Source organism: Rhineura floridana, chromosome 16, assembly GCF_030035675.1.
Source record: "Rhineura floridana isolate rRhiFlo1 chromosome 16, rRhiFlo1.hap2, whole genome shotgun sequence".
NCBI classification, from domain to species: domain Eukaryota; kingdom Metazoa; phylum Chordata; class Lepidosauria; order Squamata; family Rhineuridae; genus Rhineura; species Rhineura floridana.
This window is the reverse complement of record NC_084495.1, coordinates 1,089,932-1,114,652: the sequence shown is the minus strand read 5'-3', so window position 1 is coordinate 1,114,652 and position 24,721 is coordinate 1,089,932. Positions and strand designations below refer to the sequence as shown.

The window sequence follows — 24,721 nt, the reverse complement described above, 5'->3', positions numbered from 1 at the left end:
GAACAAAAAACATATAAAAACAACAAAACACTGTGCAGGGCCAGTCTTTTAAAACAAAAAGGCTGCAGCAGCTTCTAATTATTTCCAGTGTAAATATTCTCCACCTTGTGCTTTAAAATTTTTATCTATTTATTACATAGATAGATAGATCTATAGTAGATAGTGATCTCCCCCTGCCCTCCCCCATCTACATATAATCTCATGGGACCCGGTCAGCAGACCTACAAGGCCATGTGTGGGCTGCGTAAAGGACACCAGGCACCCTATTGGTAGTTCCACCACCCTCAGAAGCTCAGAGAGAGAAGGCAGAGGGAATTCTCTGTGGTGGCCCCTAAGGGGAGAAAATGTCTTGCAAAGAGGCTTCTTGGGCTGGGAATCCTTTCAGAAAACTTTTGGCCAACAGTCACTGCAATGTTTCAATCACCGGGAAAGATATACATTATGGAGATACCCACAAGATGAATTTCAGAACAATAAACCTCAAAGTGTCTAACTAACACTTAATAGCAGAATCACCAGACTTGCCAAGAGTTTCATCAAATTTGCACTGATTGCCTGTATGATACTAGGCTCAATTCAAGGTGTTACAAAGGCCTAAATGACTTGAGACCAAAATTCTAGACAGAGCACTTCTTCCGATTTCAGCCTATGCAGGTCCTGAGAACCCCAGAGGGGGCCCTTCTCACCCTCCCAACAATGGTGGAGATGCACAAGGGGTCTTCTCTGTCGCAGCACCCCAGTTATGGAATTCCCTGTGTTGCATGAAGATACAGTGCCTTCACTACCAGAGTTTTGCTGCTGTTTGAAAACACATCTATTCACCCAAACCCTTTGGGAAAAACGGAAAATGTTTGAATGGGACCAGCTGAAAGTAAAGTCATCTGTTTACTGCACTAAATGTACAGCGTACTAATTGTTGGAAGTACTATTTTCACTAGTTTCTTAATGTGAGTAAGGGCTGGATGAAGGGCAATGAAAGAACTCAATAAAATCATTACAACTACCAGCAGGTCTGAATTAGTTTCCCCCCCCGCCCCATTTTCAAGGTTGCCAAGGCATAAAGAGAAACTCTGTGGGTCACAGAAAACAGACTCAACCGTACATGTGCAAAAAAGAGTACCACAGGGCCAGCTGAGCCACTGTTGGGCTGCACAGCTGCCAAGTAAGAATCTGAAGCCTTAAAGCTTGAAGGTCATTTCTCAGACAAGCTATCACCTACCAGGAGGTGAAAGAAGAACACACAAGATCTGGTCTAAGGGCCTTCTTCATATACCTGATAGTGGATAGCCATCCATCGGGACACTCTACCTCTACATTGCCTTTGTCAGGCTCCCTACTGCTCTGATTCTACGAAGGGCATGAGATGTTGGAATATGCCATATCCAGCAGAGGGCAGCAGTGGGCATCTATTTGAAACAAGTTACAACACTGGTTCAATAGGTAAAATATGGCATCAGTTCAGCAGGATCAAACTTTTTGGCTATTGGGGGAGAGGAGAGACAAAGGTGTCCCTGATGAAGGGGTGGGGCAAATAACTTTGCAGGATTTTTTGGGAGGGGGGGTGACTTTAATCTTACTAAACCTTCACAAGGTGTCCAAAGGGATTTCTTGCAGTTTAAATATCTCGTTTAAAAGCCCTCTGGCCACTTGCAACAGCACAATAAATAAATACTTTTCACAGTCTCCCAGCCTGGCTGCAGTTTAAATGACACATGGTGTCATTCAAGGGCCCTCTGGGAAACGTGGCCGGGAAAAGAGTCTCCAGGAAGATTCTTCAGTGAAAAGTAAAGGAAGCAAAGCACCAATGTTCCCCCACCCACACCCCTGGAAATTGTAGCAAAGTCCTCCTGCTCCCACAAAGCAGCACAAAAGCTACATGCACACATTTTGGTGGAGCACAAATGGGCCACAGGAGTGTGTGTTTGAGATGGGGGGCACTTTTGGTCCACCTGAGTCATAACAGAAATAAGAGTTACTCACTTTCTTCCTGCTTTGTGATAGGACTGCGGTAGATCTAGAGAGAGAGAGAGAAGGTGTGTGGGGTGGGTGACAAAGCAACACCAAGTGGTAAATAAAAAAGACAACAGAAAGAAAGAACCAGGAAAAACTAGAAAGTGAGTGATAACAAAATGCGCACTTTAAACTGTTATGCCTGTGTCAATTTCTGTAAACTGTGCTTTAGGGCCAAACTATAAATAAGCATCCTTTTTAAAAAAGGGGCTTAAGGTGACCACTTGACTTTGAAAAACAAGGGTGTGTGAGTTGGATGCCCTCAAAAGCAAAAAATCCACCTTCCCTAGCTGCTGCAATCATCACCTTTGGGGACAGAGAGCAGAAGCGGACACTTTGAAGCCGGACACTGGCACTGGTGGGGGGGGGGGAAGCCCTCATCGAACTGACCACACATTCCAATTGGCATTATTATTATTATTAATTTATTATTATTTATTAAATTATAATCCACCCTTCCTCTTTTGATTATTATCAAAAGGAACATGGCTAGTTTAAAGCATTCTTTTTAAAAAATGTGTTTACCCTAATGCGTACTTTGGTCCTCTAAGAATCAATCGGGCTGAAAAGCAGGATGTAAAATAATGTGCACACCATGTTTCCAAGGTTCTCACATTAGCTGCTGACATGGACACTCCATAAAAGCCACACAGATACACCTCTGCCTCCCAGCTGATTTCATTTCCTTGGGTTCAGGGTTTGGTATCAGATCACATGCAGACTATTCTAGGGACACCAAACAAATCCAGGAATGATCCTCTCAGGAGGAAGCATATAAGGAAGTTACTTTTCCAGATTGCAAGGAAACAAAATGCTAACACAATTTTATATTCTGCATTTAGGAATTAGGGGAGGGGTAGCTAACATGTGGCCATCCAGATGTTGGTGGACTGCAACTCCCATCATCCCTTGCTGTCAGCCATGCTACTGGCTATCAATGGGACTGATGGGAGGCCAAATGTTAGCCCTCCCTGACGTAGGAGCTCATATTGCACAGAGGTGGTCAATCAAAAATCACAACATTTTATTTTAAAAATCCTTTAAAATGCAATAAATCTATTTAAAAACATGCTGCAAATAATTCAGACTAAGAACTTAACAAATGACAAGCTTATGAAAGTACACATTCACCATTTTGCAAGTGAACAAATGTAAAATTGTCAATGAGCAAAATGTCGAAAATTGCCAGCTGTGTTTTACCTTGCCAGTCTTCCTCACCCTCACAGAATTAAAATGTGAGACAAATCCTGTGTAGAGCAAAGCAACTGTCTTCAAAGACTTAAGGGCCAGGCAGCAGTTCTCTCTTCCTTTCCTGTTCTTAATCATTCAACGCTCAACATGTTTATTATTTTTCTATGAAGTCTTAACCTGGCCTCCTGCCCAAGATGCTACACCCTTCCTGTCCAACGTTGTTATAGAATCTGAAGCTCTGGGCAGAAGACCAAACGTCGTATTTCATAGATGTCTGAACTCTATGCAGAGGCCCTTAATAAACCTTTTCCCAAACTTGAATGCAATCTACACACAGGGAATTATGTGAAGGAGGCTGTGATAAGTGCCAGGATCAGATCTTAAGGAAGGAAATCAATTAAATAGAGAGAACCATGGAAAGTATGCAGTCAAAGAACAGACAGGCTGCACAAAGAGCAGATACATCAAGAGGGTCAGGGAGAGGACACAGAGGGGGGGGGAGCCGGCTGCTATGATGCAGTTTCTGAAGGTGTCACTGGCTGTACGCTGCTTCCAAGGTCAGAGGCTGCTGAACGCCAGTTGCTGAAAGCAACAGCAGAGGCACCTGGTTGGCTATCGGAAGCATAACAGAAGTGATGAGATGGACCCTCCAGACCCAGCAGGGTTCTTCGCAGGTTTTGTACAGGTTTAGTACTTGAACTGGTCCTGCTTGCTTGGAGACAAGTTGCACCAATCTGAGTAAGATTAGGCCTTCCTCTTCTGAGGTTGTCTTCCCACGATTAACGTTGTGTGGAGGCAGAAGTGGGGATGAGGTGGTCTGCACCCTGTGTGGCCCCCATGAGCCGGAGGGGGCTGTCTGCAGCAGGGGGCTGTCTGCAGCAGGGGGCTGCTCTGCTCAAGCAGGCTCCCTGTGGGGGGTTTCCAGAACTCGTAGGGCCCTCCTCAAGTAGAGAAGGAGGTGGAGGGTGACAGAGAGAGCGGCCACGCTCGGCCCTCCATCCTCCTTCACGAGACGTTAATCGCACAGAGAAGCAAATGCCTAAAGAGATTATTCGTAATAACTGTACAAAACAAGGCAGCAGTTGTACAAAGAATGCCACTTGGAACAGTCAAACACATTTACCTTTTTGAGCACACTTTCCTTTTCAAAAACAGTTAAAATGCTTCTCACAGAGGCTTTATTAATTGCAAACATCATGAAGCAGCTTGCAACAGGGAAGGGGAACCTGGTCCCCTCCAGATGTGGCCAGTAGTTCCCCATCTCTTCTCCATGAGCTCCTGTGATGGCCACACACTCGAGGGCTGTGCTTTTAATACTTACTGGCTCCTTCCCATCCATGGCCTCCATCCAGAGCCGTCGATTTGCCTCTGAAGGAGCCTGCAAGGTGATGGGCCCAGGTCTGCATGAGATTCAATAAGAGTAAAAACAAGAGAGACCTTCTTTCCCCTGAAGAATCGAAGATTATAGCTTTTAATCTTTCTCAGAACAACCCACACTGAGGATTTTATGTATGCTTTTTTGTAAGATTAGTTCATCTGTACTTAAACACTGAACAATTTTAGAAACAGAAAATAAATGCACACACTGATTGCACAGGATGCACAAACTGCAAAGTGACTTCTGGTTCTACTAGGGGAAGTAGCTTGAATGGTGCCATGCGGTCCAAATCTTGACTGAGAGAATTAAGTAAAGTGGCAAAAGTTTATCTCTAAAAGATAGTCACACACACACCCTCAAAAAAGCGAGGCCAACCATACTGAAGGCAAGTTAGCAATGCATGCAGAATGTGTCCCATGTCTCAAGAGAAGTTTTATCAATCAATCAAACATAATTTCTCTTGAGCAGGAACCTCCCATTTCTATTTAGGCAAAAATTATTCAGTGGCAACTTGCATCTCAAGTCAAATTTGTTCAAGCCGTTCTTGACACCCAAGAGGGCGCATAATTCTGTGAAGAGGCAGGTGTCCTCCACAGCAAAACCTGGTTAGCAGCCCACATTCCATGCTTGCTATGGACAGAGCTGTATGGGAACATCCCCCGGAAATGTTGCTCTTCTTATTGAAACACAACTGGCTTCCCTTTCCTTGGATGTTTTGCCCAACCACAGATCTCTTAATTTGCCTGGAAAGTTCAGCTGGGCTGAACATTGGTGGAAACTCTAACTTCCAATCATCAGGATCACATGAGGAATCAGGGGCCCCCATTCATGCTTCAGCAATTGTAGACGACTTTTGGGATTATGATTTATTTTGTTTTCTAGCTTTGGGGCTTTTTATTTTTTCTTGTACTTTACTGTGCTTACTTGTTAGTTTTAAAATTGCATTTATATGTTGTGTGAATTCATTTTATTAGTTTTTTTAAAGGCAGTGATAAAATATTTTAAATAAATAAATAAAAATCCCGCTTGTGCAGTTTCTAAAAGAAATGTAAAACTTAAGAGCTGAAAAGGTACCAAGTTATTTTCAGTGCTGTTCCTAGTAAAACTGGCAAGTGTTTAGCTCACCTTTCCACCGTCTCAACATCAAAACAAAACCTTTTGTCTATGGAGTCTGTCTTCCTCCTCACACACGACTTCAACATCAAGTGTAAGGTACCCTGAGTAGAGAATTCACAGAGTAGAGAATTTAAACATAGGAAACAACAACAAAAAAAGAACAGTTGGTGTAGGATTTTTAACCTCCTGAACTCAGAGGAAAATCAGACCAACCAATGCAAGCGAGGAAAAGTCTCAAGAGTGGTATTTTAGTCTTAATGCCAGCCTTGCTAAGTCAGATGACAAAGAAAAGTGGTGGTCTTTCGTACCTGTTTATATGGAAGTAGCAAACAACAGAACCCCCCATTCACCATCTCCCTTCTTTGAAAGAAAGAGCCAAGTTGGAACTGCCATAAAAATCTGTAATTGCAGGCAAGCAACTACGCTTCCTCCCACCCCACCCCAAAAAGCATAAACACAGAAAAGGGGTGGCTTAGTCCAACAACATCTGTATGGCATCGCAGTGGCTACCCCAGGCGTGAACAATACAAAAGTGAATGGACCAGCCATCTGACTCTGTACAAGTCAGCTCCCTGCGGGTTCCATTCTACATTAGTCTTACTCTGAGCAGACCCACTGAAGTTAGTAGACGAGACTAAGTTAGGTGCATTCATTTCAATGCGCCTACTCTGAATAGGAGTTAGTTGAATGCAAACCTATGCTCCCAGTGATGAGGCTGCAGTCACGGCACCATCTTTACAGTCTTTTCAGCTTGAGATTAAGACCCTTCCCTTCACCCTTAGCTTTGTGAGCCAGCCAGAAAACTCTTCTATGGGCTGCTATATATTGCAAAAAATAAATAAAACTGATAAGGCCCACAAGGGGTCTGAGCTCTACTTGCCAAAGGACAGAACAGAACCAGAGCAGAAGACATGTGAGCGACAGTGCAGACCTGCACATCGATGGCATGCCCCAGGTGAGTGACTGGTTGCCTACAGGCCAACAGAGAGGCTGCTCTTCCAAGGGCATGGATGTCAGGGGGCTCACCCAAAGCTTTACTGCTCCTGGACTAGGAGTGGGGAAATTTGCAGCAACATCCAGAAGCCATGAACTACATTTCCCAGCAGAGAGTAACGTAAAATATTACTGTGTTTTGCATGCCCCACCACAAGGAAATGGCTCCAGACTTGGAGGAATCCCTGCCAAAGCCACTTACTTGCTTTGAGCCGGGCTTCTGCTCCATGGGGGTCATCCTTAACATCTTTGTCTCCTTCTCGTACTGGCAGTAGTATTTGACCCACGAGATGCCCAGTGCCCCTATGACAAGCCAATAGTGGGACAGATTTAATACAAGCTATCTGAGACACATCAGGGGTGAAGAGCCTTTAACAGGGCTTGTTCCAACAGGACCATGAAATGGTCATTCTGTCTGGGGACAGAAGAAAGCAAGTACTGGAGATCCTGCACTTGTTCACATACAGAACCGCTCTAAGTCTACCAGATATAAGCTGCATGAAGGGTTAGGGTTCTGTTCCTTAGCTTCACGTTCTGGTTACAAAAGCAACTCTGGATGGAGTTAAACCATAATTAGTGACCAGGCAGGCACAACATGTCAGTGTGGTTAAAGCAAGCTACAGGATTGCAAGGGACCTCAGAGGGACGCTGTATGAACCCTCTGATAATTATGAGACCAGGAATGGTAATTGTGCCTTACCAGACAATCTGGGACTAACAGGTGGCTACCAAAGGGCGCAATGATCCTTATGGCCCTTCTTATAACAGGGTTTCTGTCAAAGTAAGTGCAAAAGCTGCAACAAGGGGGCGCAAGAGGGCTTCCTCTTGCTGGCATAGCTAGGGAATGTTTCTGTCCTCCTGACTAGGCCTCAAAGGGCCCAGGAGTGGGAGAAAGTGCACGGGGACACCGAGAAGCAGAGAGGGAAGGGGACGAGGCAGATCCTGTCCCACGCTGCGTCTGCCGGACCTTCGTTCCCCCGCCCGCCTCCTCCTCTCAGCTCTCCCTGCAGAATTAGGGTTTTATACCTGCTTGATACCGTGCAGCATAATGCCTTTCAGATTGCAGAATAATTTGCTTCGTTTTGCTCTTTTAAAGACGCTTTTAGATGGTTTACCGCATGCATGTTTGCCACCTTGGGCTCCTCTGGGAGGAAGGGCGGGAGACACATTTAAGAAATAAGTAAAGAAAAGAATATAATGTTGATGGTTTCTTCTGCTTTTATTTGTTTATTTTTGTCTTCTCAAACTGGCAAAACCCACTAGATACTGTGAGGTACCTTACACTTCAGCGGCTTGTAGCTCAACTGGTAACAATTTAAAAAAAAAACTAGATTCTATTTGTAATTACTGTCTGAATAAACTGAACTTTTAAAACACCATCTGTGATAATTCTACTGGCAAACCAAGTTATACATAATACATTTTATGCTTGTAAAGTGATCTTTTGCACCCTTTAGAGATCAAAAGTATTGCATTTTTTTTCATTTCCCCCCAAATGTCTGGTTTTTTCCAAACCCCACCACCACCGAAAAAAAACTCAGGTTTTTTTCCCATGGCTTCAAAATTTCGAGAAGGTTTATGTCTTGGCTGTGACATAATTACCTGCATAACAGCCCTGTAGGATAGGAGCTCTCTGTTAAAGGATCAAAGCATAATCTATCTAAATCAGCATCCTAAACTCCTGAGATAAAATATGTAATAATAATCATCTATATTAATTCCTCTTCTTACTTCTTGTTCAGTGCCCATCAACATACCTGTCACTTTGTGGGATATCATAAGACCCATCCTTTTCCCATAGCTCTTTTAATCTAAATCAGAACATTGGTGACCCAGGTTGCTGGGCTCCAGGTCACATCAGCCCCATGTGCTGGCCTTACTGAAAGTAACCCCCCCCCGAAAGCTCTTGCGCACCCCCCCATCCCTGGTATTCTCCTCCATTGCCCTTTGATACATAGTCCTATGAAGACCAGGAGGGGGGAGGAGGGGAATTCTGCTCTTCTGAGCTGTTAAGGCAGCTGCATCCCTCCCCCAAACTATAGAAACAACGAGCGGATCCTGTCCACTTCATTCCATAATTGTTCCATGAGTGCGAGAGGACTTTGACTCAATTCTGGCAGATCTCCGATTAAAGATCTGGAATTCCAAATGTTGGTGAAATAACAGAATTATATGCTGAAACCTTTTTAAAAAGCTTCTTATTAAAAGTTAACAACCATGCAGCTGCTCATTTTTATAAAAATAAAGTATTTTTCTCCCTGTAAAAACTGGCTGACTTCCACTTTAGAGGCCCCGGTGAGCTTGCAGGGCTGATGAAACAGGCGTCCACCTGACTCGCCGCTCTCTTTCAGCCTCTGCAGTGCTACAAGCCTAGCAGCAGCACGAAGAGAGGAAAAGGAGCTCTGAGACTCTGTCCAAAATGTTGCAGGCTGGAACAGAGGAGAAATGGCCTGGAAAACATTTGGGTACAGCAGGACCTCAAAGTCCATCCGAAGTCGATTCTGGACACCTCCCTCACAGGGTTCCCACGCCAGCCACTTACATTTCTCTTGTGAATATAGATAACCCTCTATGGTCGGCTTCCCAGGCAGCTTGCATGCGAGCGGAGCTTCTTTCATCCTTTTCTTGAGGTCTTCCAACTCCTCACGTGTACTAGTGAAGTGGTTCCTTGTCTGCAGAGCAATGAACATAATAAGATGGCTGAATCTGCATTTGGACAAAGCATGAAAGCAAAAGCTTTATGATCAAACATTCAGAGGAAGCGTCTATAGAATCATAGAATCATAGAGCTGGAAGGGGCCTTGTAGGCCATCGAGTCCAACTCCCTGCTCACAGCAGGAAATCCACAGCCAGAGCATCTCCCGCAGATAGCTGTCCAGCCTCTGCTTGAAGACATCCAGCGAAGGGGATCCCACCACCTCCCTAGGCAGTCGGTTCCATTGCCGAACCGCCCTTACTGTCAAGAAGTTCCTTCTAATGTCCAATCTGAATCTACGCTCCTGCAACTTAAAACCATTAGACCTAGTCCTACCCTCTGGGGCAGCAGAGAACAAATCTGTACCCTCCTCTATGTGACAGCCCTTCAGGTACTTAAAGAGTGCAATCATGTCACCCCTCAGCCTTCTCTTCACCAGACTGAACATGCCAAGTTCCTTCAACCTTTCCTCATAAGACTTGTTCTCCATATGCAGGGCTTTGCCAACCTGGTGCCCTCCAGATGTTTCAGACTAATATTCTAGTCAGCCCCACAACTATGTTGGCTGGGGCTGGTGGGAGTTAGTCTAAAACATCTGGAGGGCACCAAGTTACCAAAGACTGTTCTATGCGCCTCAACCTTAAAGACCACCTTGCAAGATCAGAACAAAATGAACCGTTGGTTCTCACCTGAAAGGTGATTTTACTGGACGCCAGTCCATCACGTGGATAGTAGTCTGTCGTCTAGTCCAAGGACAGGAAATTTGCTGACGTTTGCAGTCTGAGGGGGTGTCGCTGGCCTGCAGACCCCAGTTCATTTTCGGATGCCGTCCCCCAAGGCGTAATACTGGAATAGCTTATGTGCAGTCCTGGCACGAATCCAGAGAGGTTAAAAATACTGCGCCCAGCGATGGCCTAGCATAGCTAATGGAGAAAAAGGGCTACGGTGATAACGTAGGCAAAAGAGTTCCATATATTTACAAGGAAAAATGATTGGCCCAGAAGGTTGATTTTCTCTCTCTCTCTCCTTCTATGACAGCCTTCACCTGCACCGGCAGCAGCTTGACTCTAGGCTAGAAATAGTGGTCAAGCCCCGATGTACCGAACCAGGCGGGCCGTGATGGACTGGCATCCAGTAAAATCACCTTTCAGGTGAGAACCAATGGTTCATTTTCCCTGGATGCCAGTCCATCATGTGGGACATACCAAAGCCGTCTCATCTGGGTTGGTCGGGCGAGTCCACTAATCTGTAGAGATTGCTTGCTGCAGGAACCGTGTCCCGAAGGAGGCCTCGGCTGAGGGGTAACGCTCTATCTTATAGTATCTAATGAAGGTGGAAGGAGAAGACCAATTTGCCGCTCTGCAGTTTTCTCTCAGAGAGGCGTCAGTGGAGAAGGCTACCAAGGTGGTGGCTGCCCTTGTTGAGTGGGCTGTAATGCCCTGTGGTGGTGCCAAGTTGCTGGACTCGTAGGCCAGCCTGATGCAAGATCTTAGCCATCTCGGTAAGGTTGGAGTGGAGGCCTCTTTGCCCAGAGATCTGGGGTGGAGCGATATGAACATTGCCTGCGTGGACCTCAGCTTTCTTGTTCTGTCTATGTACACCCTAAGCGCCCTAGTGACATCTAGGCAATGCAGCTCCTTTTCCCCTGGGTGTACTGGTCTGGGACAAAAGGACAGTAGGATCAGTTCCTGTTCCCTGTGGAAGATGGAATTGAGCTTAGGGATGAAGCATGGGTCCGTTCTAAGGACCACGGACTCCTCATGAAAGGTGCAGAGCTGGTGTGCAACCGACAGGGCGCCCAGCTCCGAGACGCGCCTGGCTGACATGATGGCGATAAGGAATAGGACCGTATAGGTCAAGAGCTGAAGAGGAATGGTCTCTAGCAGCTCGAAGGGTGATCTCTGCAGTGCAAATAGAACCTTCTGCAAATCCCAAGAGGGGAAGCAGTGGCTGGTCGGAGGCTGTAAAGCCGCCGCTCCCTTGAGGAAAACGCTGGAGCAGCGGATTGCTGCCAACTGGCTGACCGAAAGTGGGCGAAAGGAAGGCAGATATGGCTGATGCCTGCCTCCTTAACGAGGTGGCCTTCAGGCCAAGACAGAGCCCCCTGTGCAAGAATTCCAGTATCTGCGGGGCGCTGGCCTTTGATGGGAGAATTTCCGCAAAAGCCCTCCATGTAGCCTGGTAGATTCTAGTCATGGATGGTCGCCGTGCCCACAAAATGACGTCGATGACTCCTGACTTAAGGCCAGAGCATCTCAAGATTCTCTGCTCAAGAGCCACGCCATCAGGCTCAGCCAATCCGGGTCCAGGTGATGAAGCGGCCCCTGGCACAGCAGATCCTACCTCCATGGTAGCCTCCATGGATCTGCGACTGAGAGGTTGAGGAGCTCCGAGAACCATGGTCTCCGTTGCCACCAAGGAGCAATCAGCACTAGGTGGGCCCTCCACTCTCAGGGACCGGTGCCACACGAAGAAGCGAGGCAGCTGGTGGCTGAGATTTGTTGCGAAGAGGTCTATCTCTAGCCGGCCATACTTCAGCTGAATTCTGGCAAACACCTGCGGGTGTAAAGACCACTCCCATGGCAGAACCCTCTGGTGGCTGAGCCAGTCTGCCGTGGTGTTTTGTTCCCCGCTGAGGTGCTCTGCTGACAGGGAGGTGAGGTTTTGCTCTGCACACTGCATGAGAAGGGAGAACTCCACCTGTAGGCTCCTTGATCAGGTTCCCCCTTGTCTGATGATGTGAGCCTTCATCGTTGAATTGTCGGTGTAAACCATGACATTGTCGAGACGAACAGCTGGGTGAAGTGAAGGAGGGCGAGACGGGCTGCTCAGAGTTCTAGCCAGTTGATGCTGTGATTCGTCTCTTCCTCTGACCAGGTGCCTTGTGTGTATGCTGTGTTGCAGTGCGCTCCCCAACCCAGCAGGCTGGCTTCCATTGGAATTATGGTCCTGGGGGGCTCCCTCAAGGGGGTACCCCATAGCAGGTTGTCCTGCCTCGTCCACCATTGGAAGGACCTTCGGAGCTCCCTGAACAGAGGAATCCGTTTGTGCCGGCATTTTGCAATGCTTGCCTGATGGGGGAGCAGGGCACACTGCAGGCAACGTGTATGGTGGTGCGCCCACGGAACTATCTGAATGGTTGAAACAAAGAGCCCCAAGGCCCTGGCCAGGCTCATGATGTCCGCCGATCTGCTTTGTCGGAGGGAAGAAGCTGTCTCCGTGATTGCTTGTACCCTTTGAGGGGAGAGACAAATGAGGCTGCGATCTGTGTCTATCAGGGCCCCCAGATGCTGCAGCTGTTTCGAGGGGGCTAGGTGGCTCTTCTCATGGTTGACTAGGAAGCCCAGTCTGTTGAGGAGAGTTAAAGTACGGTGGACATGGTCCCAGGAGCGCTGTAAAGTGCTCGCCCTCAAGAGCAGGTCATCGAGGTACAGATAGGTGTGTACTCCCTGGAGCCGAAGATGGGCCACTGCAGCTGCCATGATCTTTGTGAACACCCTCAGGGCTGACGAGAGGCCGAAAGGCAGGGCTCTGTACTGAAAGTGACGGTGCCCAAGCAAGAACCTCAGAAACCTCCTGCGCCCAGGAAGGATTGGTATGTGGACATATGCCTCCTTCAAGTCTATGAACGCCAGGTAATCGCCTTCCTGCAGGGCTTCCCTGATGGAAGCTAGGGATTCCAGCTTGAATCTGTGGTACCTCACCAACCTGTTTAGGTGCTTGAGGTCTAGGATTGCCCTCCATGAGAGGTCCCGTTTGGGCACAAGAAATAAGACAGAGTAGAATCCTGAACCATGCTGAGACTGCTCAATTTCCTCTATGGCCTGGATGTCCACCAGGTGTTGTACAGCCGCTGACAGATTGAGCTTTCTTGGTTGATCCCTTGGAAGCCTGGAGGAAATGTATCTGGGACGTGGTGGGTGGGAGAATTCTAATGAATAACCTCTGGTGACTGTGTTGAGGACCCAGGCGTCCGCCCTGATGTCTTCCCATGTGGGGGCAAAGAGTAGCAGACGGCCCCCGATGTGTAAGGAATCATTAATGACGGGCCCAACCACGATGCTTGGGGACAGCAGCTGTGTAGTCTGAGTGGCCTCCCTGAGCTGGACGCTGCTTGGTGTTGTAGTGGGGTCTAGCCCATGAGTAGCAGGAGGAGGGTTTGTAGTCTCTACCTCCTGGGGATTGTCTAGAGCAGTGGTTCTCAAACTTTTCTGGTTCGCGGCGCACTGTAAAACATAAAAATTTTCTGGTGCACTTCGTGTACAAAATTAAAAATATATTAATATATTTTAAACTATGAATAAAAATAAACTATAGAAAACTATTACTGACCCTATACAAATGGGTTTCTTCTCATTTTTAAAATATACTTTCATAATATTTGAGGCACACCTAGCCACCTCTTAGGGTGCACCAGTGTGCCTGGACGCACCATTTGAGAATCACTAGTCTAGAGGCTCGAAAGGGCTGGAAAAGAGTTGTAGGGGGCGTATTTTCTCGGGAAACGCCTGCTCTCGCATCTCGCGTTCGCCATGTATGGTAGCGAGATTGGCCCTGGCTGTGTTGTCAGCCTCCCAATGCTTGAGCCAGACACTGCGCCATGCCACGATGTTGGCTGCCATGGATCTGGCCGTGAGTTGAGAGGAGTCCATTGTGGCATCTGCGATGAAGGACGCTGCTCTATGAAGCTTTAACAGCATCTTCTTAGTGAGCTCTGGGTCCTGCTCAGGGTTGTCCAGTAGCTCATCCAGACAGACCAAGGAGGCCCTAGCGAAGGCTGATGCAGTGCTAGAGGCTCTGAAGGCAATGGCGATGGCCTCGTGAGCCCGCTTCAAGGCATAGTCCAGCCGGCACTCCATAGGGTCCTTTAGCTGTGTCTCCCCTTTAGGGAGAATGGATCTAGAGACAAGGCCCAGCACTGGCATGTCCACTGTCGGGATCTGAAGAAACTCCATGACATCAGCTTCAATGACATATAACTTGTCAGCCAGGGTCCTCCTTCTACAGGACTGCAAGGGATTGTTCCATTCTGCCAGGGCAGACCTGCGGACCGGAGCTGGAATGGGGGCTGCGAGACAGGGTGAAGCCCGTTCCGGATCTATGCCCGTAGCAGCAGCCTTATCAACCCCCAGGTTTTCCACGCCCAAGGTAGTCCTCAAGAGCAGGGGGTAGTCAGAAGACTTGAAGAGGCGCTGCGGAAGAGGCTCAGGCTCCTTGTCCTCAGAATTGGTGCTCCAACCTGCCTCTGAGAGCTCCTCATCCGATGGGAGGTCATGGTCTTGTGGTTGGTCCTCGCGGAACCTGCCTCTCGACGTGTCAAAAAGACTTGGGGACAACTGGCCAGCTGATCGTCGGGTTGCTACTGAGCGGCTGAAGCCGCAAGAGGGAAGTCAATCCCCCGGCCAGCGGGTCCCAGGCGATGGCTGCAGCCGCAGAGAAGAGCAGATTATTTATTTATTTAATTAAGCTGATATACCGCCCGACTAGCAACAGCTCTCTGGGCGGTGAACATTAAAAATACAATAAAAATAACACAATACAATATATCACAATACAAAACTGTACACAAAACTGTACAGTCTAAAATCAAAATATAATAATTTACAATTAACAGGAATTAAAATGCCTCAGAGAAGAGAAAGGTTTTAACCTGGCGCCGAAAAGATGATAGTGTCGGCGCCAGGCGCACCTCCTCGGGAAGACCATTCCATAGTTCGGGGGCCACCACTGAGAAGGCCCTAGATCTTGTCACCACTCTCCGGGCTTCCCTATGAGTCGGAACCCAGAGGAGGGCCTTCGTAGTAGACCGTAGTGTACGGGCCGGTTCATATCGGGAGAGGCGTTCCGACAGATATCGTGGTCCCGCGCCGTATAAGGCTTTATAGGTAAGTACCAACACTTTGAATCTGGCCCAGAAGCATATTGGAAGCCAGTGCAAACGGGCTAGCTCAGGTGTTATATGCTCAGACCGCTTAGTTCTTGTTAGCAGTCTGGCCGCCGCATTTTGCACTAGCTGTAGCTTCCGAATCGTCTTCAAAGGTAGCCCTACGTAAAGCGCATTGCAGTAGTCCAGACGCGAGGTTACCAGAGCATGTACCACTGATGTGAGATCCTCCTTACTCAAATAGGGACGTAGCTGGGCTACCAACCAAAGTTGGTAGAACGCATTCCGGGCCACCGAGGCTACATGAGCCTCAAGTGTGAGGGAAGAGTCTAAGATGACTCCCAGACTACGCTCCTGTTCCTTTAGGGGGAGTGTAACCCCATCCAGGACAGGGTATATATCCACCATCCGATCAGAGAAACCATCCACCAACAGCATCTCAGTCTTGTCAGGATTGAGTCTCAGTTTGTTAGTTCTCATCCAGTCCATTGTCGCAGCCAGGCAACGGTTCAGCACATCGACTGCCTCACCTGAAGAAGATGTAAAGGAGAAGTAGAGCTGCGTGTCATCAGCATACTGATGACAACGCACTCCAAAACTCCTGATGACCGCCCCCAGTGGCTTCATATAAATGTTAAAAAGCATGGGAGACAGAACCGAACCCTGCGGGACCCCACATTGGAGAACCCACGGTGTCGAGCAATGCTCCCCAAGCACTATCTTCTGGAGACGACCTGCTAAGTAGGAGCGGAACCACTGCCAAGCAGTGCCTCCAACTCCCAACTCCACGAGTCTCCCCAGAAGGATACCATGGTCGATGGTATCAAACGCCGCTGAGAGATCAAGGAGAATCAACAGAGTCACACTCCCTCTGTCCCTCTCCCGACAGAGGTCATCATACAGGGCGACCAAGGCAGTCTCAGTGCCAAAACCAGGCCTGAACCCCGATTGAAATGGATCTAGATAATCGGTTTCATCCAATAGCGCCTGGAGCTGGTCAGCAACCACACGTTCCAGGATCTTGCCCAGGAACAGAACATTGGCTACTGGTCTGTAGCTGCTGACATCCTCTGGGTCCAAGGAAGGTTTTTTCAGGAGTAGTCTCACTGCCGCCTCTTTCAGACAGCCAGGGACCACTCCCTCTCGTAAAGAGGCATTAATCACTTCCTTGGCCCAGCCAACTGTTCCTTCCTTGCTAGTTTTAATTAGCCAAGAGGGGCAAGGATCCAGTACCGAAGTGGTCGCACGAACCTGTCCAAGCACCTTGTCCACGTCCTCGAACTGAACCAACTGAAACTCATCCAACAAAACATGACAAGACTGTGCTCCGGATACCTGCCTGCTGGCGGGTCCCCAGCAGTAGCTGCAGCCGCAACAAGGAGCACCGCCGCAGGAGAAAGGGGCTGCTGCTGCTGCTCTGTCCCGGTAGGGCAACAGAGAAGTGAGGCAGCGAAGGCTGGTAAGGCCGCGGAGAAAAGGCGGGAAAGAAGGGGGCCTCCACAGTTAAGAAATTGGGTAACCCCCCTTGCTAGACGGAAAGAGCTGGGTCGGGCTTCCACACACGCGGCCTCAGCGGAGCCCGACAAAATGGCGCCTCTTCGTGCCAAAACTTTAAATAACTTTAAAAGAAACAAAACCGTTAAGGCTTAAAGGGGCTAAAAAAGGGGGCAGAAAAGAAGGGGGGAAGAATCTCCATCCCCCTTGACCCTAAATAAAAGGGAATTTAGCCCCTAGGTAAGAACTCACGTGGAGAGTAGGTCTGATGCGTCTGCCTTGGACCAAGATAGGAAATGAACTGGGTTCTGCAGGCCAGCGATGTCCCCTCAGACTGCAAACATCAGCGCATTTCCTGTCCTTGGACCAGACAACAGACTACTACCCATGTGATGGACTGGCATCCAGGGAAAATATCCACTCATCTAGCCCTCTGCTTCCAACAGCAGCCAACAAAAAATGAATGACAGCAGTATTCAGAGGTACTTCTGAAGAGAGAAGTTCAGGTTCTCTAGGGTACCACATCAGGGATGCCCAGGTTATCCCAACAGTTGCTGAACAGCAGGAACATGCAAACCTCCTGGTTGTCAGAAATAGGCGTGGACAGATTAGCACTCCCTGAAAAAGAGATTGGGAGGCAACTAGTCAGATGATGGGGCTGTGTTTGGGACAGAAAAGCTACACGAGGAACCAGCTGCCCTGCAGGAAGACTGGAAGAGCAAATATGATTGTGCAATGTGGCAGATTCCCTGTCAAAGCAGCCCCAGGAAAAAGCTATGCAAGCCAAGGGCCTGTAAACTGGTGGTGAGAATTATAACCCCACCCACTCAAGAGGCATTTCTGCAGTAGGAACAAAGGAGAAAGAAGGACTGGGAGGTTGGAAGCCAACTCACATTCTGCAAGCTGAGCTGAAGCTGCTGTTTGTAGGGCAGAAAGTCCTGCGTCAGCTCCACGGTCAGGTTGTTGTAGGTGCAGAGGCTGTGAAGAAAAGCCAACACCTGTGCAGGGAACAAAGAAGAGGTAGCATCTGCTACGTTAGTGGAGATCTGGGCATCCAGAACGATTGCGCACCAACTTCTCCCAATCTGCCAAATCACTCAGTAAGTAATCAAAACTCATCCTGATATTTGGTCGGATTGCCAAAGTGAATACATCTCCCGTACTGGACAAGCACAGCTCGTGTAATGGGCTTTAACATAGTATGGAATCAGGAGCGACTCGTGCTTCTTCTAACTGTGCTTCCACGCCTGGAAATGCGGTTCTTCCCGTCATCCACGGAAGATGGAGTATCTGCAGGCGTCAAATGCAAGGAGGAAGGGCGAAGAGAGTCATGTCCACCTGAGCCACCTTCAGTCTTAACGTTTTGTGGTCTGGGCTTGCGCATACTCTGTGTCAAAAAGGTAGCCAGTAGATGCTGAATTCTGCAACTTGTATATACAAGAGATGAGCATAGGTGAACGTTATGTTGCCTCATGTATTAAGGTCTTGGAAGCCACAGACAGACAAACATACTAGTCATAGGAAGACACTATGGAGGGATGATGCTTCACCCCTGGTCACAGAAACCCTAGACATCCCACCACCCCTCTGGCCCACATATGTTGAAGCACTTCTTCACAGCCTGAAGAGCTCTGTAGAAAAGAAAGCTGAAACTTTCGGGAAGGTGAACTCTGCCCAGAAAAAACATTTTGTGCTTTTTCTTCATTAAAAGCACCCGTCCTAGAGAAAGAGAGCCAGTCGTATGTTGGTATTTTGTCACCTGCTTTCACAATTTGGTCCACGTGCACAGACAGACAAGCTCCCTAGATCACAACCATTTATTATTTCTATTTGAAAACGGGGGGAAAGATTTCTTAATCACAGCATCAAGATAAGTCAACTACGTAGAACAGGTTTGGTTTGGAATTGGGGCACTGGCAAAAATTCCTCAAAACTCTTAAATTTATACACAAAGGGAAGAATGGCATGCCACTGGATGGTGTTCAAGGTTCTTGTATTAATTTACAAAGCCCTGGACAACTTAGGTCCCAGGAAACTTAGGGACCGCCTGAGCCCTTGTGTCCCAGCTCAACCACTGAGATCCTCTGCCAGAACATCACTGGTCATCTCCCAAGTTGACCACAAGAAATCGAGCCTTTAGTATCATCAGCCAAGTCCTGTGGAATGCTCTGCCACTAGCGATTCAGCACGCACTTTCTATTCTGATTTTTAAATACCTGCTGAAAACTTCTCTGTGCCTGAGACAATATCTTTTTACAATAGCTGTTAACTGAGTTCTGATTTTAATTTTTATATGGTTTTATGCTGTGTTTATGTATGTTGTATACCACTTTGGTGATTTTTGTTAAGGAACAGGGGTATATACGTATTTTTTACAAATAGATAAATGTAAACCGCTTTGTGAAGTCCACCTGAAAAGCGGAATATAAATGCCTGAAACAAATAACAGAAAACAAATTGTAGGAAAAGGTGTGAATATTCTAACGTACGAAGCGCAACCCAAGCCTACCACCTGATCTGTGCACTCAGAACAAGGGAACTGTCTTATCTTCTAGCAGACATCCCTGCCCTTCCTTCCACAGCTGGGGTGGCTTCCAGCTCCTACAAGCCCCAGGACCCAGCACGGCTGACCGTCAGAGATGATGGGAGCTGCAGTCCAGCAACAGGTCTCCTCCCCTCTTCTAGGGAGATTAAACGCCTATACAAGAAACGTGGGAGTGTACAAAGTGGCCCTGCAGTGCCAAATACATTCTGGGTTGTGGGACACACACACAACCGTTGCCGGTGAAGGAGCGGGGGGGGGCAGAGGGAAGAAAGATGATAATGCCACACTTACGGGCTCCACAATACTGAACTTCTTGCTCTCTTGCACTTCTTGGATCTGATACACATATTCCAAGGAAGACTCAAAGAACACGTGCCGCTCTTTATCCACCTGCAAGTCAGCCTGTGGGAGACAGGGAGGCCCCTTTTAGGCAACACGCTAATGCCACACTTATGGAAATCTATATCCCTGCAGTCAGTGGAGAGCTAGCGCACTCGCTCTCACTGTCCTTCTGCAGTAGAATCACCACTGCCCGTGTTTTGCATTCTTTCCCAATAACAAAATGTATCAGCTACATTAGCCAGACTTTTTTTTAAAACCTTATTTGATTTCAAAATATCCATTATGGCATGCAAATTGAAACAATCATCTTTAGAAAAGAACCAGCATGCATCCATCAAAATCAGCAGCGTGTCCTCCATATCCCAGAGAAGTATCTACTACCAGTGATTTTCGGGAGATAGCGATGCCGGGTATGAACCTGGAGCCTCCTGTGAGCAACCATGGTTTGTTCAGCTTAACAATGGTTTGTCTGAACATGCAAACCCAACCCATCAGACTAAGTTTTCTGTCAATACAAACCACAATGTGAACCAATGTTTGTTGCTGGCTTGCAAAACATGGCTTGGAGTTATGAGTGAATCCAGCACCCTTCCTTAACTGTGGTTTGTTTGACCACTTTAGATATACACCAAACTACAAAGGCACGAGGTGAAAGCAGTCAGAACACAGACTACACCTTGGAGAAACAATGGTTTGTTTTCTCATCAGTAAGCAAACATGCTTAAAACAAATTATGGCTTGGTGTTATGCGCTAATGCTGCTATTGAGCTGGGACCATCTGCATCCCTGCAGTTAGGCTAGAATGGCTTCACTTAATCCAGGAAGCATCCTCAGAAGTGGGGTTCTCTGTCTACTGCTGACCACCTTGATACTTACTTCTTGCAACTGGGATTCTTTTTTCTTTGAAGATAAGTTTACATGGCGATCCAACATGGAGTAAAACTTCTCACCATCCTTCTCAAATTTCTTTTTCCGTTCCTAGAGTTGGAGAGGATGCAACAGAATTCTGATGTGAGCAACTGTTGGCATTATTTTTAAGGAACAGGTGTTGGGTTCTTCAGCACTCTCCAACAGGCCTGCAAAATTTAAGTGGGGATGGAAAGGCACTCTGCATTTGCACAGAAGAGTCCTTATTACTGACATTATTCCACATGATTCCAAGCCGGATTTTCAAAACAATTCCCGGAGTCAAGTCCTAGTTATACTTTTACATTTTGTGTTTGTATACCACCATTCCTCTGAACAGCTCAGAATGTTTTATTTATTTATTTTATTTCATTCCATTTCTATACCGCCCCTAGCCTATGGCTCTCTGGGCAGTTCACAGCAAGGAATAAAATACAATACAGTAAAAAACTCCACAACAACCCTGCATGGATGGAAGAAAGACCGAGAGAGTGTGGCATTCTTACACTTGCCCAGTAGGCTTCACAGCCAAGTCAGGATTTGAAGGAGAGTCTCCCCTAATCCAGCCCAGGATTCTAAGCTCTGCGCCACTGCAGTGCCCTCACACTGTGCCTCTCCACTACCTGGCCCTGAATGCTTCGATAAGGTTATTCAGAGATACACAAAACACAGAGGTGCATTCAAAGTCCTGTGCCACAAGAGAGAAGAGTTTACATGAGCTATAGATATTGCAAAACAACATTCCACCAACCCTTACAAATGCTCCGAGTCAGCAAGTATCAGTCAGCCAAGAACAGGAACTGGCTCACTCCCCAAACTAAATGGGGAAGAAGCAGAAGTGGCCACACAGTGCTGAGACACTGGCACTGAAGGGTAGTTCCCCCCCTCAACAAAACAAAACAAAGTCTCAGTAACTGAGTCCATTGCCAAGCGGCAAACCAGACCACAAAAGAGAAAGACACATACAGGGAAAAGTGTGTGTGCATGCATGGGGTACGCACTGTCACGGATGGTTTGGATGCTTGCACCTTCTATGTGCAATGGGAGCTGGGCGAAGGAGGACAGAAGATGGAGGACCCATGCCCAGGGACGGGAAAATGTGCAACAATATACAGGTGTCTAAAACTTAATAACATGTTTAGAATTGGTGCCTGAAACCCAACAATGTCGATAATAAAATTATTCTCATTTTTATTATCGCCATTGTTAGGTTTCATATGCCAATGAACCTATGCTGTAAACCGCACAGAGAGCTTCAGCTATGGGGTGGTATATAAATGTAATAAATAAATAAATAAAATTGCAAACATTTTATTTTTGGGCATCGATGTTTTGTTGCACATTATCCAGCCACCATACATGTAAATAAAATGGATTTGCTACAAAAACACCTTCACACAAACACAGTGCATGATGTTTTATTGTATTCTGTTCACATGACTGTCGGCCATCACCCTGGGGTAATTCATTTAAGCGCGCACGTGCGCACACTCACACAAGGTGTAAACCAAGGTACACTAGTTTCCTGTTTTTTATTATCACAACTCCTGTTGTAATGCCACCTTTAGTGTGCAATCCAAATGGCTGGGGAGAAACGCTGTAACCGTATGTATTTGGTGAAGCCACACAAGCCAGAGGGGCTGAATCAGACCTTCCAGCCCTTTGGGGGCTGCTGCTTCAGGGTCTTGCCCAGTCCGCCCGTGCTTCCCATGCCACATCGCTCCTGTCACCAGGACCATTAGTCCACCGTCTAGTCTATACTGGTCTAGTTCTCTTGTCATCTTTAAAGACAAGAAGAAACCTTGGTCACCATTTCTGGTTTGCTTGGAGAGAAACAAACCATAAGCCCAGGAGTTTGGATGTCTCAACAAGCTAGACTGTGACTAGTTTCCTGGTGGCACAGGAGCCGAGAAGGAGCGGAGCAAGAACTTCTGAGCGAAATGTAGCAACATGCTGCACATGCCCATTGAGCCATCCTTTGTTTTTAGCTAGGCCATTAACCAGGCCATTCACTCGCAGAGGCTTTCTAGTGATTCAGAAAGGAGTTCTGCACAGCCTCTATCTGAAAAACATTGCAGATTGAACCGGGGACCCACTGATTGCAAAGCCAGAGCTGCCCAAGAGAGACCACAGATGTTATTACTAAAATGTCTGTCCTGCCCTCCCCCCCAGAAGGAGCCCGGGGTGCCTTGGATGGCTGCCTTTGAGAGGATTTCAAGATGAGGACAGCACTTTGTGGTGATCGGGGTGTCTGTGTCAGGGTCCTAGAGCTTCTGTTCTGCTGAGGATAGCAGGAGGAACAGCAGCCAGAATATAATTATTCTTTATATTACTGTAGGCTAGGACCGGGGAGGGCAGCTGTGAGAGAACTAGAAAAGGTTCTCACAAATGCAAAGATGTATCACTGAACACTAAAGTCAGGATCATTGAGACCATGATATTCCCGATCTCTATGTATGGATGTGAAAGTTGGACAGTGAAAAGAGTGGATAAGAGAAAAATCAACTCATTTGAAATGAGGTGTTGGAGGAGAGCTTTGCGGATACCATGGACTGCGAAAAAGACAAATAGTTGGATGTCAGAACAAATTAAACCAGAACTATCACTAGAAGGTAAAATGATGAAACTGAGGTTATCACGCTTTGGACACGTAATGAGAAGACCTGATTCACTAGGAAAGACCATAATGCTGGGAAACACAGAAGGGAGTAGAAAAAGAGGAAGACCAAACAAAAGATGGATTGATTCCATAAAGGAAGCCACAGACCTGAACTTACAAGATCTGAACAGGGTGGTTCATGACAGATGCTCTTGGAGGTCGCTGATTCATAGGGTCACCGTAAGTCGTCGTCAATTTGAAGGCACATAACAACAACATTAAATATGTAACTGAATTATTTTATATTGTATTCAGTATTCTACATTGTATTTTTGAAGAGGACTAACAGCTGACAGGGTGAGGTGGGGACTACATGATTGAAAGCTACCTGCATATAAGAAATTACATGCAAGAAGAAGGCGTCTACTACATTCACCATGATAAGCTAGCTTTGTATATGCACAGATTTTGTTCTTCCACGGGGAAGCATTCAACAATATATTAACTATGTATTTACTTCATGTTAAGTATGAAGGGCTACCATTCTGGAACAGTTATTCCCTCATATGCTGTTTGTGCAAACTAGGACTCTGGTAACAAATGCCTTTCAATAAACATAACTGCGAAGCCGTGTGTGTGTGTGTGTGTGTGTGTGTGTGTCTGTGTGTGTGTCTGTGTGTGTGTCTGTGTGTGGAGCCTAGGAGGCCATCTGCTCCATTACGTTTTCAGGCAGCAGATGCCTTTCTAAGAAATAAAAAACAGCTTGCTAGGAAAGAGAACTGAGGCATTTGTTACCAGATTCATCTCCCATCCTAGACTCAAGGCAGCTTTTGGAACAGCTGCAGCTAATACACGCTGGCTACTTGAAATGTGCCAGATGGATTTTATTCAGCCCGATCCACAGACCAATGCAGTGCCAGCACTTGGATCTAAGTCACCTGAGACCCACTGACAACCCCTGGACTAAGCTGCCTTATATCGAGGGGTGTGCAAGAGAGGAGAAGGGATTGCTTTGCCACCCTTTCTTAGAGAACACATTTCCTCCCATGGGGAATCAGCCACTGGATATTTCAGCATTAAGTGCCCAGAGTTGGCACTGCACCTGCTGTCATCAGTAATTTGTGAGATTTTTCGCATGGTTGGGATAAGAACATGAGGTTTAGCAAAACTAAAAAGTTACCAATATATTCAATATTTTATCAAACCTAAACTTGTTACTATTTTAACAAAAATGAATCATTTATAATTTATCATATAAAATTGTACTATGTGGTGTACGTGTGAAATTTACAGAGCAATCCTTCCTTGCATGTTTATTCAGAAAACAGACAGGCCTGAAGTCTAAACAACAGACACACTTTAGTTCTGTGCAATCATAGTTGCAAACATACTCAGTACTAGGAAGAGAGTGGCAAAGCACATGCACCACAGTTTTCACTATCTGAGAAGTAGCCGAGGGTGGGGTGGGGAGATTAAAGATGAAAACCGGAACCACCCATCCTGTACATCCTCTTCATGAAGAGGGTAGCACTCGCTATCTCTCTATGTGCAGAAATGCATAATGGATT

General features: G+C 46.9%; 1 protein-coding gene across 2 annotated transcripts in view; it reads right to left on the bottom strand.

Moving 5' to 3' along the window:
• Positions 1 to 24,721, bottom strand: part of OPHN1 (oligophrenin 1) — a 210,483-nt gene that overhangs the window by 76,874 nt on the left and 108,888 nt on the right. For both annotated transcript variants that reach the window (XM_061598304.1, XM_061598305.1), the window contains exons 5-12: positions 20,525 to 20,626; positions 19,598 to 19,708; positions 17,655 to 17,759; positions 9,231 to 9,360; positions 6,891 to 6,991; positions 5,705 to 5,796; positions 4,523 to 4,601; positions 1,981 to 2,014 (exon numbers count right to left, since the gene is read on the bottom strand). In XM_061598304.1, coding sequence (XP_061454288.1) covers positions 1,981 to 2,014; positions 4,523 to 4,601; positions 5,705 to 5,796; positions 6,891 to 6,991; positions 9,231 to 9,360; positions 17,655 to 17,759; positions 19,598 to 19,708; positions 20,525 to 20,626 — 754 coding nt within the window. The remainder of the gene's footprint in view (positions 1 to 1,980; positions 2,015 to 4,522; positions 4,602 to 5,704; positions 5,797 to 6,890; positions 6,992 to 9,230; positions 9,361 to 17,654; positions 17,760 to 19,597; positions 19,709 to 20,524; positions 20,627 to 24,721) is intronic.